Source organism: Lepisma saccharinum, chromosome 1 (genome assembly GCF_977018435.1).
Source record: "Lepisma saccharinum chromosome 1, izLepSacc3.1, whole genome shotgun sequence".
In the NCBI taxonomy this organism is placed as follows: Eukaryota; Metazoa; Arthropoda; class Insecta; order Zygentoma; family Lepismatidae; genus Lepisma; species Lepisma saccharinum.
Genome location: NC_139229.1, coordinates 160,160,284 through 160,178,590, shown reverse-complemented (window position 1 = coordinate 160,178,590; position 18,307 = coordinate 160,160,284). Strand labels below are relative to the sequence as shown.

Sequence of the window (18,307 nt, the reverse complement as noted above, 5' to 3'; positions counted from 1 at the left end):
ATTTTCTGTTACTTTTAGTTAATCGCAATGTTGACGATCATGAATGGCAATTAATGAAGGAAAACTCACAAATCGCCATCACAATTATGATATGTAATATGCAGAATATTATTGCCGACTCAAATGTTCTGTTTCTTGTTGTTGTTGTTTTTTAACATTCTCAAGAATAAATTCATGTTTTTGCTTTATATTGCATATTTATTATAACGTCACGTTTACCACGGCGGACCTCCTCGGTGTGGTTTACCACGTTGCCTTGTAACCAAAGAGTGCCAGGTTCAAGTCCCGATGGAGACACATTGCACAATGGGTCGGAGTCAAATTTAAATTATAAATCCAGTTCCAATTAATCTATTTGAGCATAAAATGGACTTTAAACTATTTTTGATTACGACGACAATGGGATCAGTTATTGTAATAGTGAAAGAAAATAATATCTCCTTCAGGATTCAAACCTCGGACTCAGTTTTACAGAAATTGTAATCTCTAGACCAGTGGTTCCCAAAGTGTGCGACGCGGCGCCCTGGGGCACCCTGGTAGGCGTACGGGGCCGCCGCGAGATGTTCCAATATTTTCACTAAAATTCAGTCATTGATATGATTGTTCCAAATACATGTTCTTATTTAGAACATTTTACATAAAAAATGTTTCTGAATTTGAAATATATGTTTATTTTTTAACTTAAGGAAAGCAACCTATACACACTAACAGGGCGTTACAAGTGTTAGATAGGGCCTCCCCGGTGGCGTAGTGTTAGAGTTGCCACCTTGTAATAAAGGGGTCACGGGTTCGTTACCCGGTGCAGGCACATAGTGGTTCGGATCCCACTTTAAACTGTAGGTCCAGTTCCGATTAGCCTTATTGTGCATGAAATGGACTTAAAACATCAATTCAATCAATCAATCAATCAAAGCAAGTATTAGATATGCCTACATTCTGATTTGGACGCCGTGGAAAAATCTTGAAACACTAATGGCGCGGCGAAATGAAAAAGTTTGGAAATTCCTGCTCTAGACCATAGAGATTAGCTTTGTTCCTTCGTTCGTCAGTGCTATATATATTTTTTAAAACAATGCAAATATAGGTAAAGATTATTTCTCCGTTGTGTGAGGTATCGGTAGACCGTTAACATCTGCTGGCAATGCCAACAATGCATTAGTGTACATTGTTATTAGATAGGCTTCCACTCTCCCCGACATCCATTCTAAACAATGGCATTACTTATTTCATTTATTCCAGTATTCGTGGCGGAGTGGTAAGCGTAAAGGGCTACGGAATCAGAGATCCCATGTTCAAACCTCCACCAGCCATTGGTGACTCATTCTGTTTGTCTATGCTCCCATCAGCTTTCCATCCGTCCATCATTCATCCATCCACATCGACTTGTAAAAATTAACCTACGAGGTAGGAAAAAAGGTAAAATAGCCAAAATGAAAACCTATTGAATTCTAGCCGCCTTAGTGGCTGAGCACGTTAGCTACCGAATTACGATTTTGTCCCAAATTGATCTAAGTTCGAGTCCGTGAGTTTTTGTATTAAGTCCTCTTCATGCACAGATAGGCCAATCGGGACTGGACGTACAGTTTAAAGTTGGATTCAAACCACTATGTGCGTCCACTAGATATCGAACCCAGGCCAGGACCTCTTAATTATACGACATTACCGCTACGCGATGTCCTCGCCTGGAGAGGCAGGCGCTTTTTTTGTTACTGTCCATGCATTAATTTCTTGTATCACCGTTGCATATCTTTGACATTAGCCAGAAGTGTCAGTAAAGTAATGTAAAATCAGGAAACGAAAATCAAAGTACATCCAGTGTTCAAATTGAAATTTTTAATTTAATTCCTGACCAGGTAAAGAATTTTCCTCTTAAATATCCTCGATCATATTTTGCTATTGCTAAGAATTTGACGTAATCATTTCTTTCAACTTCAAGTAAATATTACATTAATATCAGCATATAAATTGTCAGTTTCTGTACTGAATTTTACATTAAAATTAATACTGTTGTTGGTTTGCAAATTACAATATGTGTTTGATGAGAAAATATTTCCTGATTAATTTGCCTTCCTTTAAGAAAAATAATTCTGATATGAATTAAAAGTCCACTGAGACGAGATCAGTGATTACTGAACTCTTGTACATTAATTGGAAAATTTGTGTTATTTACTTTGAACCATCAGTCCGTATGTTTTAGGTACAAATCTCAAAATTTGAAAAGGGAAGCTGATATGACTTTTCTCCTCAGCATTTTTTCAATTTGAACACTCGATATACAGACATATACATATTTCATTATTTAAGTTAAACTACAAACACACACACACACATATATAATTGTTTTACAAAACTGATTGGTACTCACTTTGTAATTCGCCCACAGTTCCATGCATTTTAGATGATAGGACGTTCCTCCGTTTTCCTTAATTTTTTCACATGGTTTCTTCCAGTTGCGAATCCCTATTTTCCTGAAACTTGATTCTGCATATCCTGAATCTGTGCCAAATTTACGGCATGGAAAACAAAAGCATGCGTCAAGTTCCACACTATATTCTAGCCACGGCGCAGATGCAAACCAGTGGTTTTGAAATTACCGCTTTCGCTTTCCGAACGTAGTATTTGGATAGTTTTGCAAAAGTGGTTGCCTAGGATTATCTACCCCAAGATCAGTAATTATTTTCACATTAGTACATTCACTTGTTTTGCCTAACTTTGGAACGTCAGAACTTGGATCAACATCATCTTCATTGTCGTCATGTTCCACATGTTTTGAGATAGTTTTAAAATATCCAGTTTTGATAAATTTATCCATTCAAAATGGAAATGCACAACAACGCTAGAACTCTTCCCACACACGAATAAAAACACAGTGACCGTAGCAACCCGATAGCAGACCTTGCTCGCAAGCAAGAACACAAAGCTAATCTGTGGCTCTGAAGCAAGGAGCAATTTTAAATCTCAGAACAATGTCAGTACTGGAGAACTCTCTCCATATGTCGCTCGACCCCCTACTGTTGACCACTCGGCCTCGGCGGAGTCTTTGATTCCATCTGTAACGGAAGGGTCATTTGCAACAAAAGGCAAAAGGTTTTCACAAACTTAGGGTAGGGCAAGGGTAATAACCTCAAAGCAGGCAGATTTTATGCCTTTGGTTATAAACTGGTAAGCAACGAAAGGGTGGAATTTTGCTGTCCTACATTTGCTTCCGAAGATTTTCTTCGGAACAGTGTTTCCAACTCTGCTACAAATTTACCAGAAAATAATATGTAGTATTAATTTAGGATAATTTTTAATCGATCAAAATTTTGTTTGCGGGGGCCAGAGTTACAACTGCCGGGGCCAAAGCCCCCCCAGGCCCCCCCCTAACGACGTCCCTGACAACTATACTACATAAATGCATGCAGTTGTTTCAACTTAGACACAATTGGCATAACCTAGAAAGATTAACAAAAGAGAAACTACATACATACCCATGGTGACATTTGGATATGAACCGGTTGCATTCATATCACCCATAGGAGGGGCTAAAGTCGCGTTGTGCAAGAGCACACCTCTAGTGTTATCTGGTGTATATGCAGTTCCTGTAGCCCCTGTGAAGTTGTGATGATGATGATGGTGGTGATGGTGTGCAAAGGGATGAGAGATGCCAGAAGGATCCGTACCAGGCAAGCTCAAAAGATTGGCCAAATCCTGCCATCTCTGCTCCATGCTCATAGTGCGCATGAATGGCATGCGCCCCTGTGGGCAAAATTTAAACATACGTTAAAGTACACGGTGGAAATATGCATATTAATGACACAACACATTGAGGAATATATATACGGACACTAATCGAACATAAATAAAATGTTCATGTTCATTGTAGAATTTCTATTTAAAAACTGGGCCTAAGGCAGGCCTGTAGCCAGAGTTTTATTTTAGGGAGAGCTGATCCTTTATCGGCAGCCGCCATCTAAAAACAAAAAAATGGGAAGGGGGTAAGCCATGAAGATGAATTTCTTCGTATATTACAACTTCTCCAAATGTTACTTGACCGCCCTGAAAGATTTCTAAGTCCAGAAATCGTTAATTTGGCAACATAGCTCTGGAGAACCAGCAGAGAGTAGCCAACTCTACTGCAGATCCCTCTACTAGGCGAGAAACCCCGTGGTGAATGATTTACAGTCTTGTTTATAGCAAGAAGTCAGAAACTATATTCGCCCAACATATTAATAGAGAACAAAATGGAAAACTTAATTATGAGGAATAATTAAAGAGAATACTGGCAATTCGATATGTTAAAATTGGGATCAGAGAAACTGTTGTGAGGTTGGAAATACTGCACTCTCTCGTGGTCCGCCTGTCACGTTTGAACACAAAAGGGCGTAATTTCGAATAGTTTATGCAAATTGTATAACAACACCTTTGCAAAGTACTGTCCAATGAGTGAAAAGTAACAATTCTCGCAATTTCCAGTGAAAATGTGTTCGTCGGATAGAAAAGTGGTAGTTTGCGCAGTCATCAACACGTTTCAAGGCATTTGCTACAAGCGAAGTTGTAGAGTATTGGTAAAGTACTTGCGTCTCAGATCTCTTTTTCCTAGAAATTAAGGGTTGTGGGTTCAAATCCAGAACCGTGGGTTCAAATCCAGAACCCTTCATATTTTTTCTAAACCTTTTTTTTGTAAGTATCGTAGTCAGGTACATTGAGCATGGAGTTTAGTAATTAAGTTGAATAATTTAGTTTCAGAATGTTCGCAAACTGTAATTCGGTTTGGAATTTGACGAATGTTTTCAGCAGCTCAATGTATTTATTTTTTTCTCTTTTGCAGTAAGGTATACAATTCAGAGAAGAGATTTATTTCAAAGCACTAAATTCCCACTCAATCTAGGCATGCTACATGTGAAAAGCCTGAAATTACGAGGAAACTAATTTACACAGCATATCATTGATGATTATTACCATTCATTCTAAGTAATTATTTTATTTTATTATTTGAAAAACAATAGGAACATTCATCAATTTGGATCGAAAAATACCTAAATTGTTGTCGTATTCCAACAGAAATTATTTGGCAAAACAATGAATGTGCTGACTAGCTGCTCGGAAGTTGGTGAAGAACACAACTATTATTTTCAAGTAAAATATTTGGCAATGCATTAAATAATTAATTGTGGTAAATTTATTTTTCCTGCAACAAACTTAAAATGCTTTGTGTGAATCCTACTTTAAGATTCCCTTGCTAGCTAGCCTCTGATATTGCTTTAATCTGGGCTTTAAAATAAAATTAGGCACAATATTAAAAAATATATAATGTTACGTTCGCCAAACACAAATTTATTTTCAGTTGCTGGCCGTCTACTGTATCGTGGAAGATCCATTCTCAAAGGAGGTGAATGATTTATACAAAAAAAGTTGCAGTGTATGTTATGTAATCTTGAAGTTAATATAAAGAAAACTAAATTAGCAGTCCTCTTCCGTGGCCGTTCAGTCTAAGATGTTGTGCTTTGGGCTCCAACTGCGGGATGGCATAGGTTTGAGTCTGCCTGGGTTCTCGGCTGTGTATAGGGCAGGGTGGGGAGGAAATTGGGGAGCTACCAGTGAGTAACGTAACCCAGTGTCGTAAATCTTTTAAAACGGCTCGAGGTTCAACATTTTAACCCCACGTCACCCCATTGAAGAACTCCACACCTCTAGGTAGGATTGTGGGAGGGAGACTGGCAGCCGGGAGATAGGCCCAGGCCCTTTTAAGGACTGTCGAGCCATGAGTTATTATTATTATGATTTAACACTTGACTGCTTTTATCCCTTTGCATCAGTAGTTTAAACCTCCAAACAGCAGGTTTTATCGAATTATTCAACGAATTTCTTTTAATTTATTAAAAAAAATCAAGCTTTCATTTCCAGTGCGAAAAATATTTTATGCCATTTTTAAAATCAATTTTAAGGTTATTCTGCAGTCATCAACTTCCGAGCCCTAGTGATGACTAAGCTATATTTTCTATCTGGTTTTGTCATCTGTCACGTGGTATCAGATTGTCTGCTTCAATTTAGATAGCTGTCTGGAATTAAAGGTTTCCAAGTCTTCGAAGAAATATTTTGTCAAATGCTTCTCGCCTTCTGAAAAATTATCTGCTGTGGTTGGGGATCGATCTTACGACCCCTGTCACACACGTCGAGCACGATATCCACTACACTACAGGTGCCACTTTCTTCTTGTGCCACTAGTACTAAACATGTAGTTTAAAAAATGACAGTCCACTATTTAGGTCCTTTAATTTAACATCTCGTATCCGTATTTCTCAAATCACACAAAATGAAATTGTAAATTCCCAGCTGGGATAGTAAGGTGTCTTTCTCCCTCTCTCTCTCTCTCTCTCTCTCTCAATCAATATATGGACATAATTTCACTTTTGCCACTTGTGAGATAGAAAAGGCTTGTGCTTGGTCTCTTCTTTCTGCAACATTTCTCAGTACTTCGAACTTCTGAACACACAAACGCAGTATTTGCATATGTATGAGTAATTCTCTGCACGTTTCACATAACTAATAGTGAATACGAATACGAGATTTTGTTAAACTAAAGGACCTAAATAGTGGACTGTCACTTTTTAAACTGTATGTTTAGTACTAGTGGCACCTGTGGTGTAGCTGTATTGTACTCAGTGTGTGTGATGGGTAGTAATACTTTTCACACGTTGCAGACATTACATATGTACCATGCCTAGATTGCGTGGAAAGTTAGTACTTTCAAATAAATCTCTTCTGAATTGTATACCTCACGAAAAAAAACAGAAAAAAAAATACATTATGCTCCTGGAAACATTTGTCAAATACCAAACCTAATTACATTTTGTGAACATACTGAAACTAAATTATTCAACTTAATTACTAAACTAAATACTCAATATATCTGAATACCATACTTACAAAAAAAAAGTTTTAAAAAAGTATGGAGGGTCCTGGATTTGAACCTGCAACCCTTAATTTATTGGAAAAAGATAAATGAGACGCGAGTACTTTACCAATACTCTACAACTTCGCTTGCAGCAAATGCTTTGCAACATGTTGATGACTACGCAAACTACCACTTCTCTATCCGACGAACACAATTTTCACTGGAAATAGCTCATTGCACAGTATTTGCAAAGGTATTGTTATATTTTATTTGCATAAATGATTCGAAATTATGCTCTTTTATGTTCGACTTTGACAGTGATTTCGTCCAGGTGGACCACGAGCGAATGCAGTGTTTCCATCCTCACAACAGTTTCTCTGATCCCAATTTTAACATACCGAATCGCTAGTATTCTCCTAAATTATTCCTCATACTTGACTTTTCAGTTTTGTTCTCTATTAATATGTTGGGCGAATATAGTTTCTGACTTCTTGTTATAAGCAAGACTGTAAATCATTCACCACGGGGTTTTTCGCCTAGTAGAGGGATCTGCAGTAGAGTTGGCTACTCTCTGCTGGTTCTCCACATCTACGTTGCCAAATTAATGATTTCTGGACTTAGAAATCTTTCAGGACAATCAAGTAAAATTTGGAGAAGTGTACAATACGTTTAATCCCGCTAATGAAGTAAAATTAATTACCATTACACAATATTAAAGTAGATATTTGTAAGATTTCAGGGCAGGGGTTCAGCCCCTTGAGCTCTCTCCCTGGCTACGTACCTGACCTAGGGATTGTATCTTATTCATATCATGTGAAGTGAAGTTTAGTTATCTGCAATGTCATCCTCATTGCCCAATAAAGTAAAACAAAAACTATGAAACCCTAAGACAGCTAAAGGTATAAGCAATGACTTGATTAGAAGCTGAATGTACACTATATCAACTGCACATTAATTATAATTTATATTGGAAACATTCCAAAGAGTAATGATTCTTATCAGGGCTGAGCCGATGCCAATGTATCGGTACCGGCCAGCACCAGTGCCAACAGTGGCATCTGTAGCAGAAAGTATTGGTTGGATTTTATTTACCAATATGGGCTGATAATTTTTCTGGCGTTTTGGTCTTTTGCAGAGTCTGCAAAAATGCCACACAACACCTTCACAGAGTCTAATTATCCTGGAAATTATGCAAAAGTAGAAGTTTCCATTTATTTTACAACAATATTGTTTGGAAAAATTATACTTTGTGATTACATAGAGGTATTTTCATATTCTGATGTAATATTTTGGAGAAAGTGATTGCATTTTATAAAAATCTACTATTATCTTCACTTGTTTTATCGACAGAAAACATTGTGATTTTTTGCACTATCCCACAGTAAAATGCAACAATATCTCATACTTTTAGAAATGACATGACAACAGTTGAAAGTATACAAAAAAAAATCACGTTACTAATCACGAAGAAAAAAAATTTCCCCTCTCTCTTTTTTAAGGAAATGAAATATGTCTACTTCTGTCATCCATTAGGGTTCAATGAACTGCCAGCTATGCCGCACAGCAGATGGGAAGTGGGTTAATCAAATGCAAAATAAATGATTATCACTTCAATGACATTGACGTATTAAGAAATGGGCACCAGAAGGTTGTTAACAAAAGGTGCCTGAAGCAAGTTCCTGTGGTTAGCATCCAACAATACTTTGGAAGAAGGCAACCTGTGATTTCAGAATCTATCTTTGTAGCAGCATTCAGTGATACTTGGAACACTATACATACGAGTATCATTGTTTTCAATAAGACCCAGTCTTCATTACAATTTTAGCTTTAAAACATTGTTGTCATGTGCATAAATTGTAGCTATTTCCATGTGTTGAAACAGTTTGTTCCTTGATTACTAGTGGAGGTGTTGTTAATCAAAGTTCAGTTACTTTTCTTTATTGGTGCTTTGTTGTACAAAAGTGGTTCTTATGGCAGTCTCCTTATTTTTAACATGAGAATGAGTTGGTGTATGTGGTATCACCAGTGGAAGCGATTGCGTGCCAAAACTGCGGGGGCAGGGGCAGTTTACTTTTTCTTGGTAGACACAGCTTAGCATTAAGAGGTCATAGTTCGGGGACAAAAGTGGCCCCTATTCCCCTCTCAATCACCGCCACTACTTCAGCTGTCATTTCTGCTGTTCTCCAATATACAAGCCTTGTATAAGGAATAGACAAGGAACTCATCTATCTACCAACTTCCATATTGGACAGTTATCCTACTTCCTTGCCAGGCCCAGATCTACAGGTGGCTTGGGAGGAGGGGGAAGGGGGCTACAGCTCTGGGCCTCTATCTGCAAAAGGGCCTTCACCAGGGAAAATTTTGCATTGAAATGGAATATGATATTTGAAATGTAAAAATATTTTTAAAATGCACACTTTGTTTTATCGACAGAATAAATAAATAAAGCTCTGTGCTACAGCGAAAATATGTATTAAACCAATCAAGACCATCTGATCTTGATATTTCTTGGTTTAAATCTTGTATTAACTACTGGAGCCAACCACGAGTATATGGCAATCAGCTTCTTGTATGTGGAAGACGTAATTTCAAATTCTCAAAGCCTAAATTTGCAATATGGATCAACAGTGATGTAGGAAAAATATACTAATCTGTATATGTTAAAGGCCCATCCCACATACTACATGAGGAAACTTCCAGAGAATCTCAAATAGCATAGTGGAAATTACAAAACAATCAACTGAATATAACTCAAAATATTAATTATGTAACAGCCTAATGCAATGCATGAAATGCTGGTACTGTTCATAATTAGGAACACACATAAAATTAAGCATGCAGTAATTAAAATTGCATTATGAATACGACTATTGTAAAAATAGCAATCACAGCTGAAGGATAAATTAGGAAAAATTCCTTATCTTTAAAATAATCATGATTCAGCAAATACTGCTTCCATACCTTCCCTCATGCAAAAATGCTAAAAGATGATAAGTACCTGTAAAAGTTGGCAAGGGAACAAGTCCAAGACTTGCCCCTATCCCACTCATCCTTATTTGTACACACCATATCATACACTAATAACTGTGAACATTTACGAACGAAAAGTAACAGTTCCTAGGTAAAATAACTGGAACAAATATGTTACAACGAAATAGTAAGATCCCTTCACAAACCACAGCACTGTGAACTTTCCTTGCAATACACTATATACAGAAGATGCTCACACTTTCACACACAGTGAAAATGAACACCGAGCAACATGTTCCCAAATATATTATTTGGGAGTCTGATTTCTTTGCTCCTTCATGAAGCAAGTGTTTCTGCAGATATCTATTTCTTATCATCAGTCACTGCTATCTGCTCCTTTTTTTTGTTAAATGCCTCAAGAGATTTCAAGTAAATATGCTTATCTATTTCTGCACGGTGATAAAATAACAGTTTGTTCTGAAAACATAATTCCTCAGTAAGTACAAATCTATGGCCAAGCAGCTTTTCAATTCCCAAATTGTAACATTTCTATTTGTGACCCTATGAAAAGTATGCTACTGTGTTATGAATTTTGTAACTACTGACGTAGCTGCAATATTATATTTTAGTCACTTTTTAACTCCTTGCTAATTTTGGCAATGAATATGAAATTCCATGACATAGACGAGGGGACAAACAGAAATAAGCATTGTGTTACCCAAGATCTAAATACCACAACTCCTAGTTTAGAGTTGAGCCTGCCTTTATGGCAGTGACCCACTGTTGCCACATTTACCTACGTAGAAACTTGCAGTGAAACACATGATTAGGCCTACCGCTGATCCCCTGTTCAGGCAACAAGCAGCAACTGTACAGGGTGAGGCAAAAGTCCAGCACCACCCTTTCAATTTGAAAATAACTTGATGGAGGGCGATGAAATTTCGGATATGGGTAATTGGGGTGGGGGTACACCAGGTGGGGCTAGTGTGTATCATGGCCGCCATCTTGAAATTACATCCAGATTTTCAAATGGAAAGGAGGTCATGTAGCATATCATTTTACATGTGCATTTCTCAGAAATAAGAATATGCAGTTATTTTCCCCTTAACTTTATTTGGTGAGGATATTTTCACAGTTGAAGTTCACATTTGGCGTAATGTAATGGGTTGGTATTTATTTGTTCCAGGTGATCTAACATGGCTCTAACCCTCCAAGAATGGATCGAAATTGTTGTTAAAAGTGGGGAGTGCAAGTGCCAGACATTCAGAAAGAGACGACATCTCACATACCACAGTGTTGTGGGTAATGCAGAAGTTTAAGTAGACGGGATCCGTGTGCGACAGCGAACGTAGTGGATGGCCAAGAACAGCTCTCGACGAAGAAACAGCAACGGCAATCGTAGCTTCCTTGATCAAGAACCCGAAACGCAGTACCTGGGATTTGGCTTGTGTCAGGAGTCAGTCAGAGATCCATACTCCGTGTGTTGCACACTAACGAGTGTCATCCCTAAAGAATCAAATGCAGCAGTTCTTAACTGAGGATGACCTACACAGGTGGTTACAGTTTGCTGACTGGACTTTGGCTCGTTGCAACGAGGATCCCCAATTCCCGAAAAGTGTTCAGTTTAGCGATGAGGTCATATTCTTCGTGAACGGTGAGGTAAATAAGCAGAATCATTGTTATTGGTCAGATAGCAACCCATCGTGGACAGATCCTTGTAAGGAGTCAATGCGGCAAAGGTAATGGTGTGGTGTGGGACCGAATTGTGGGACCTCTCTTCATCCATGGCAACCTGAATGGGGAGAGATATCTGAATGTTTTCCAGGAGGATGGCGTGCCTCCGCACTATGCTTTATGTGTTAGGCAGTGGTTGGATGAACAGCTCCCAGGTCACTGGATTGGTAGAAGAGTGACCACCTCGTTCTCTGGACCTGATCACTGATCTCCAACATCTCCAGCCCCGGATCCAACAAGCATGTGACTGTCAACCCTGCAGTGTTATTGCGTGTCCATGAGGACTGACTGAAATATCTTACGTTGTGTGTAGCACAGAACGGGAAACACATAGAGCACATCTTGTAGGATGCCAAATGTAAACTTCAACTGTGAAAATATCCTCACCAAATAAAGTTAGGGGAGAAATAACTGCATATTCTTATTTTTGAGAAACGCACATGTAAAATGATATGCTAAAAAAATCCTTCCCATTTGAAAATCTGGATGTAATTCAAAGATGGCAGCTTTCAAGATGGCCGCCATGATACACACTACCCCCATCTGGTGTGCTCCCACCCCAATTACCCATATCCGAAATTTCATCGTTCTCCGTCAAGTCGTTTTCAAATTAAAAGGGTGGTGCTGGACTTTTGCCTCACCCTGTAGAATCTCTCCATCTTGAGTCGACCAGCAGGAAAACAGGATTTTTGTCAAAATAACCATTCTGCACTGCGAATGGGGGCCGCAAGTTAGTGTGGCCCGGGTGTAGCATTGCACTAACCACTAGGCAACCAAAGTCAGTATATCAAATTTTAAAGCGAAAGTTCCAAATCCTGACATAACAGGTGCCAACTTCCCATAAATGCTTGAGGAAAGGGGGAGATAAGTTGAATTGAATTGTTTATTGGAGCCTTTGCTGCTGTTACAGACCTGCTGATTCGCCTACAGGTTGAAATGGACTACTGACTCGATATCTGTCGCGTCACGGAGGGTGCACATATTGAGTCTTTGTAAAATCAGTTTACAAAACTTGCAGAGATTATCTTTCTTTTGTTGTAAGTATGCCATACATCATATGACCGAGAATAAACGTTTTTGGAAAAAAAAAACTATTTTCCGGACACCCTGTATTTGGCCCTTTCCCTTATCCAAGAAAGAATTACGCCACTGCGTTGTAAAGTAAAAGAAGTGAAGTAAAAAGTAATAATTTTCAATTCCTCTTCGAAGATATGTCGATAACAAAAAATGGGAGGGCAGGTTATTTGGGGTAACAGTTAATTTCTTGGCCGTTGTGGCTGCGGAGGGGGAGAGGGGTACTAACTAAATCTTGTACGTCCGTCTACCCTATGGCATTATCACAACTACGTTATAGTATTCTCGATACTTTTTTCATTAAGGGTCCCAACGTGTTACTTGCGGGTGGAGTGGGGGGGGGGACAGAAAACTGCACTACGGCACTAATGGTTGTTTTCTTCTCTTTCAATATATATCGTTATTTCATTACGATTAAGCTCGCCTATCATCAGAGGCATGCTTACAAATTTGTAAGAGAGGGGTATGGTTTATTTCTTTTTAATGGTCAAGGGCCATGTAACAGGATAGGCGCAACGAAACGAAGGGAGTTTTGAATAAAACATGAAAATATAATTGTGTTCGCTCAGCACGTGAAGTGGAAATTATTACACGGGGAATGCTTGTATGGTTTAACATGGTGACAATGCAACAGGCGGGAAGATGCTTTACGCAAATTATCCTAACGGGCGTCCTACTGCATTCACGAATTTCTGCCTATATGTATTAGGCGTTTCTTTTATAAAAAAAAAAGGGGGGGGTCCTCCCTGGATGCGTCATCGGTTGACGCGAAAATCACCTGGAAACCAAACCATCCAGAGTTCTCAATTTCTTGGACTTTTCGAGGAAATCTCAAAGCAAATTCTCACTTCCCCCTCCACATTCCTTGCAGCGTATTTGTCCCCTCTCCTCCCTCGGCCCCCACACAGTTCCTCTTACACCAAGGCAAGGAACGAACTTTCAATTTCCCTGAATGAACGGTCAGAACATGCCGGTCGCAATTGTCACTTTTCTTGCAGTAATTCCGGAGAATTATTTTTTTCCCTAGAAAACTCCCCAAAATCCATTTTACGAGAAAACCGCCGCCTTCTTGTGCGTCTCTTTCCCATGGACAGCAGGTGAGTCGCTTAAGGCTTACGGAAAAACATCAAGTGGATTCACAAGGACTTCTCAAAATGCGCAGGCACTTTAAATATTGACACTGCTCCCCAGGACAGGCTTTCAACCATCTTCAAGAAAGGCCAAGAGAAGAAACTCAACATCTTCCTCTTCAAATCTCTCCCCCAACTCCTTCTTCCCTCTCCACCGGGGAAAAAAATCTTCCTTCCCCTCTCCCCCTTCCGACGATTCTCCTCCGCGCCTTTTTTTTCAGCTCAGGGAAAACTGCCCGGGGGAACAGGCAAATTACCACCTCAACCCACACATCATAGCAGAAGCCATAGGACACAGCAACAAATTGGAAAGGCACACACTTTTATTCTATGCAGATGTAAATCACAACAGCTGTTACCGCTTGACAGGTGGCATTCATTCTTTCACAGATGGAGCGACCTGACACCTAAGGTGAACTCTTCTGCAGATAGTTCGGAACGTGGCAAATTTTTACTCATCTATGCACTTAAGATATCCCACTCCAATTAATATTAGTGTCCAATCGTATAAAATTCACTTCCGCGTCAAGTTGCATTTCTGTACCAGCATCCGAATGGACGACTCAATTTGTGCATAGTGCCTGAGGCGATTTAACCAGGGCAAGTGTGTGTAGATGGCGTTCCATTGTTGATGCGGAGATGGTATTAGCAGCAGTTCATGGACAGAGGCTGTAGTTCAAGGCCCGCGATGTCTGATCAATTTGTAAAATGTCCTCCGAGAACTGAACTTCAAACATATGAGAACCAGAGGGACGTAACTCCAATTTATCAAATTCACAGGGCAGAGGAAGTAATGTATTCTCAGGAATAGGTCTAACTCTTTTTAAGTTTAAGTAAATTGGAGATACGTGGACTCCACCTTACTACTAAGGATTAGAAGTGGAACTACAATCATGTATGTCAGTCTGACTCTAAATAGAGCTTTTCAGAGAGGATAAGTTGAACAAAAACGAAAACAGCATTTTTGGAGTTAAGTTTCTCTGGTTCTCATACGACGGTTCGGAAGCTACTGCAACAGAGGCACAAACGACATTTGAGAATAAAAAAATATTCGATGTAAACCAAAGAGTCAGCAACAGATTCCGACCACCACCCCCCTAAACTTCATGTTGTCACAAACCCGTCAAAAGTCTACATAATCGGCACAACCCAAAAGTGCACATGACTTAATAGGAGGTTGGGTAGGTCACAGTACTGTCTCGACTAAGTAACCTTGAAAATATTCTTTGCACTTCCTGGGATCTCACATAGGATGCTCGCATGGTAACCAGACACTTTACTATCCGATACAAAAAAAAAAAAAGCTCGTTCTTAATGAAAAGGGCTTGTGACACGAACTATGGATAATGTTCAGTTGCTGTCAGATATTAATTTGATGTGGGGATGAGTCAGTCAACCATTGAACTGGTTCAGCCTGATACTAGGACCTCCCACCCTTTTCTCTAATGAGCACAAGATCTCGACCTTCTTGCGCATAGGAGTCAAAAATGTTATAAATCCTCGTCATATAAATTATAAAATAAATATTCTGCCTGTAATAGTATGCCGAAAATGGGTGAAGTATACCATGAAAGGAAATTTTTTTTTCTCGATCATAGAGATTCATGTGTCAACCGCTTAGAAAAGACTGAATGGCCTCTAGACACACTTAAAATATATGTTCAAACAGACCCAATAGCAGCAAAAATATAAAGCTACTATGATCTGAGTAAAGGAAGAGGGGTAATATTATTATTATGAACAGGATGTGCATAATAAAATGAATTACAAGCGCTGGTGTATCTGAACAATATATGCATATTAGGCCGGTGTGCTACAAACACTTTACAGGGCCTTGTAATAAAGGGGTCCTGGGTTCGATACCCGGTGGAGGTACATAGTGGTTCGGATCCCACTTTAAGCTGTAGGTCCAGTCCCGATTAGCCTTTCTGTGCATAAAGTGGACATAAAACGCCAAATCAACCAACCAACAAACACTTTACAAAGTAAGGCCAAAAAAAAAAGTCGTAATTAAATGACATTAGGATATTCTGGAGAAGAAAAAATATTCGTAAACTGAAGCACCAACGGCACAATTAAGAGAACACTGAGTGAAACGGGCATCTAGTTCAAGTAATACAAAAGTTGACCCAGCCTTCAAACCAGACTGATACCAATAGGTGATTGTAAGGAGTCAAGTGATCAAAGCGTGATGCTAACTGCACCATCTTAATTTACGAGCGATCGCGAATGTGTGGAGCTTTTCTTTAACAATCATTGTATCAGTCTTGACATGCTCTTAAACATAGAGGAAAACTTTATCCTTTTTATACACTCTCCCGGAAGTAACAATATGGCATTCCTAAACCCGTAAAGTCTATGTCGTTAGATGCAGCAACACACGTTTTCCTTCTGTGTGTATCCTCCGAAAGATCCCCAGGCAATCATGGGTGTAACTTTGGGCCTAACTCTGGAGGGGGGGGGGTACAGAATCAAAAGTTTTGTACACCATAAAAAAATAATTCAAGGACCATTTTGCTAAATAACTGTAAAATTTGCAAAATCATAAAAAATGCTGATTACTTTGCTTTCCAGGTCCGAGGAGGTTAACAAAAGCACCATTAACTTCTAAATTTTTGAACCTACATTTTTAGAGGGGGCAAGTGCCCCCTTGTCACTACCAAGTTACGCCTACACAGGAAATAACACATGATCATGGTGAAGCTAAGTTATTCGATTGAAATGGATAGTTTGATCCTGAACACAAATGTTTCATTTTTAAGTTATTTTTAAGTTGGCATTTACCTCATGTGCTTGCGTTTTCTCATCTGATAACAACAAAGTGTCTCCTCAGTTAGTGTTCTAAGTGGAAAATCCTAGGTGGGTCAATTTTCCTAAAGAGGAGGGGGTGGCACAATCCGCGTCCCCCCTTCGAACACTGCGCTCACCGCAACAGGAGAAACCCAGTCAACAAAACAGGCCGCTAATGATGTATTGGGAGAAAGAAACCATTTTTCTCTTCTGTCTTTCACGCGCCTTTAACGCCAGGCTGAACAGACGCAATAGGAAGTAACATTTTGTTTACAACACAGTCATTTGTTCTTCTGCGCAAACAAGGTCAATCATTCATTTTTCATTGCTCACTTTTTTCCTCCTTCCGTCCACCTTTTATTTTTCTTCTCCTCTTTCTTGTTTATGCTTTTCTCCTCCCACACCCCTCCTTCTACCTCAATCTGCTTCACAGAGAAGAATGAAGTAAGAGTCCTTCAGACTCATCATTTCTCAAAGTTCCAACTGGAGAAAGGAACACACAGCAGTCATCCAGCCTCCTTTCCTAATATAGCACTGACATCAACATATATGCCTTGGGGCAATTTAATCTTCAATGTTTTGTGTGCAATCAAGGTATCATTAATTAAACTTGTCACCTCAAACTCTCACGAAAAAAAGCACAGTAAAAGACGACTACTCTAGCAGCAGCAAAGTCACAATGCATGTAATTATATTTCCTTGTTTTACCTGTGCAACCAGACACTGCAAAAATATTCTCATCAAAACCGTAATCAAAGTTTCTTTCATGCAAGTACAAAGAACAATATCAGCAGTGAATATATTCAGAAGTTCTGGAATCTCATTAAGAGTGTAGTAAAGGTACAAATTGCCACATACATTATAGAAGTAGTTTCAAACTCAGTTCTCAAAGATTAACAAACCGAGACAAGCTTTGTTCCTTTGAATTACAAAGAAACATATTATTGCTCATCGTCATAAAACTCACAAGTAGCTTCTAACAGAATTGACTTGCTGCAGTCCTTAAAAGTCAGTTCCGTTGGATGCTGAAACATTGATTTGCACTAATCCCATCAATATTTGCCTATTTTCATTAATGTATCTCTTATACACTACTTATCTTTCATCAAGTATCTTTCAAGAATGAAGAAAGTAATGTTACCATCTAACAAGGGTCAAGTGTCGAAATTTCTCAAGAATAGAAATAGTGTGCACCAGTGGCGGCGATTAGGGGGGGCACTTGTCCCCCACTTTTCTTCACTTTTGCCCCCGCACTATGTTAAACCTTATCTACAAAGGAAAATTGGCACCTTGCCCCCTTTCCCGGTTTTAGAACCCAATCGCCGCCACTGGCGTGCACAGCACCATACTTTGATTGCCTTCACCCATCAGATGACAAACCTGGGGTCCTCAGATATAATTCTATCTCTCCAAAGGAATGTTCTAATTTGTTTCATGTATAACTATTATCTGAGGTTTGACTCCACTTATGAATATTTTTAAAGTTTTAGTGAGGAATAGGAAAAGACAGAAAATTCTCATGGATCTATCTTCTCAACAAATAAAACGGCTTGCCCGTTTACAAACATATACAGTCCACTAAAGTATATACTTCAAATAAAAGGTAACATTTACACATAGTGCGTATCAATTATGAAATAAATACAATTCAAGGACATTAAGTATTTAGACTGACCTACTGAAGGATATGTTTCAAACAAAAGATAAGATTTACACATAATGGATATCAATT

At 38.9% G+C, this 18,307-nt stretch overlaps 1 protein-coding gene across 5 annotated transcripts in view; it reads right to left on the bottom strand.

The window, feature by feature from the left end:
• LOC146003019 (segmentation protein cap'n'collar-like) overlaps window positions 1–18,307 on the bottom strand; it is a 322,044-nt gene that overhangs the window by 21,477 nt on the left and 282,260 nt on the right. For all 5 annotated transcript variants that reach the window (XM_083141194.1, XM_083141187.1, XM_083141182.1 and 2 more), the window contains one exon: window positions 3,471–3,738. In XM_083141194.1, the coding sequence (XP_082997320.1) occupies window positions 3,471–3,738 (268 nt within the window). The remainder of the gene's footprint in view (window positions 1–3,470; window positions 3,739–18,307) is intronic.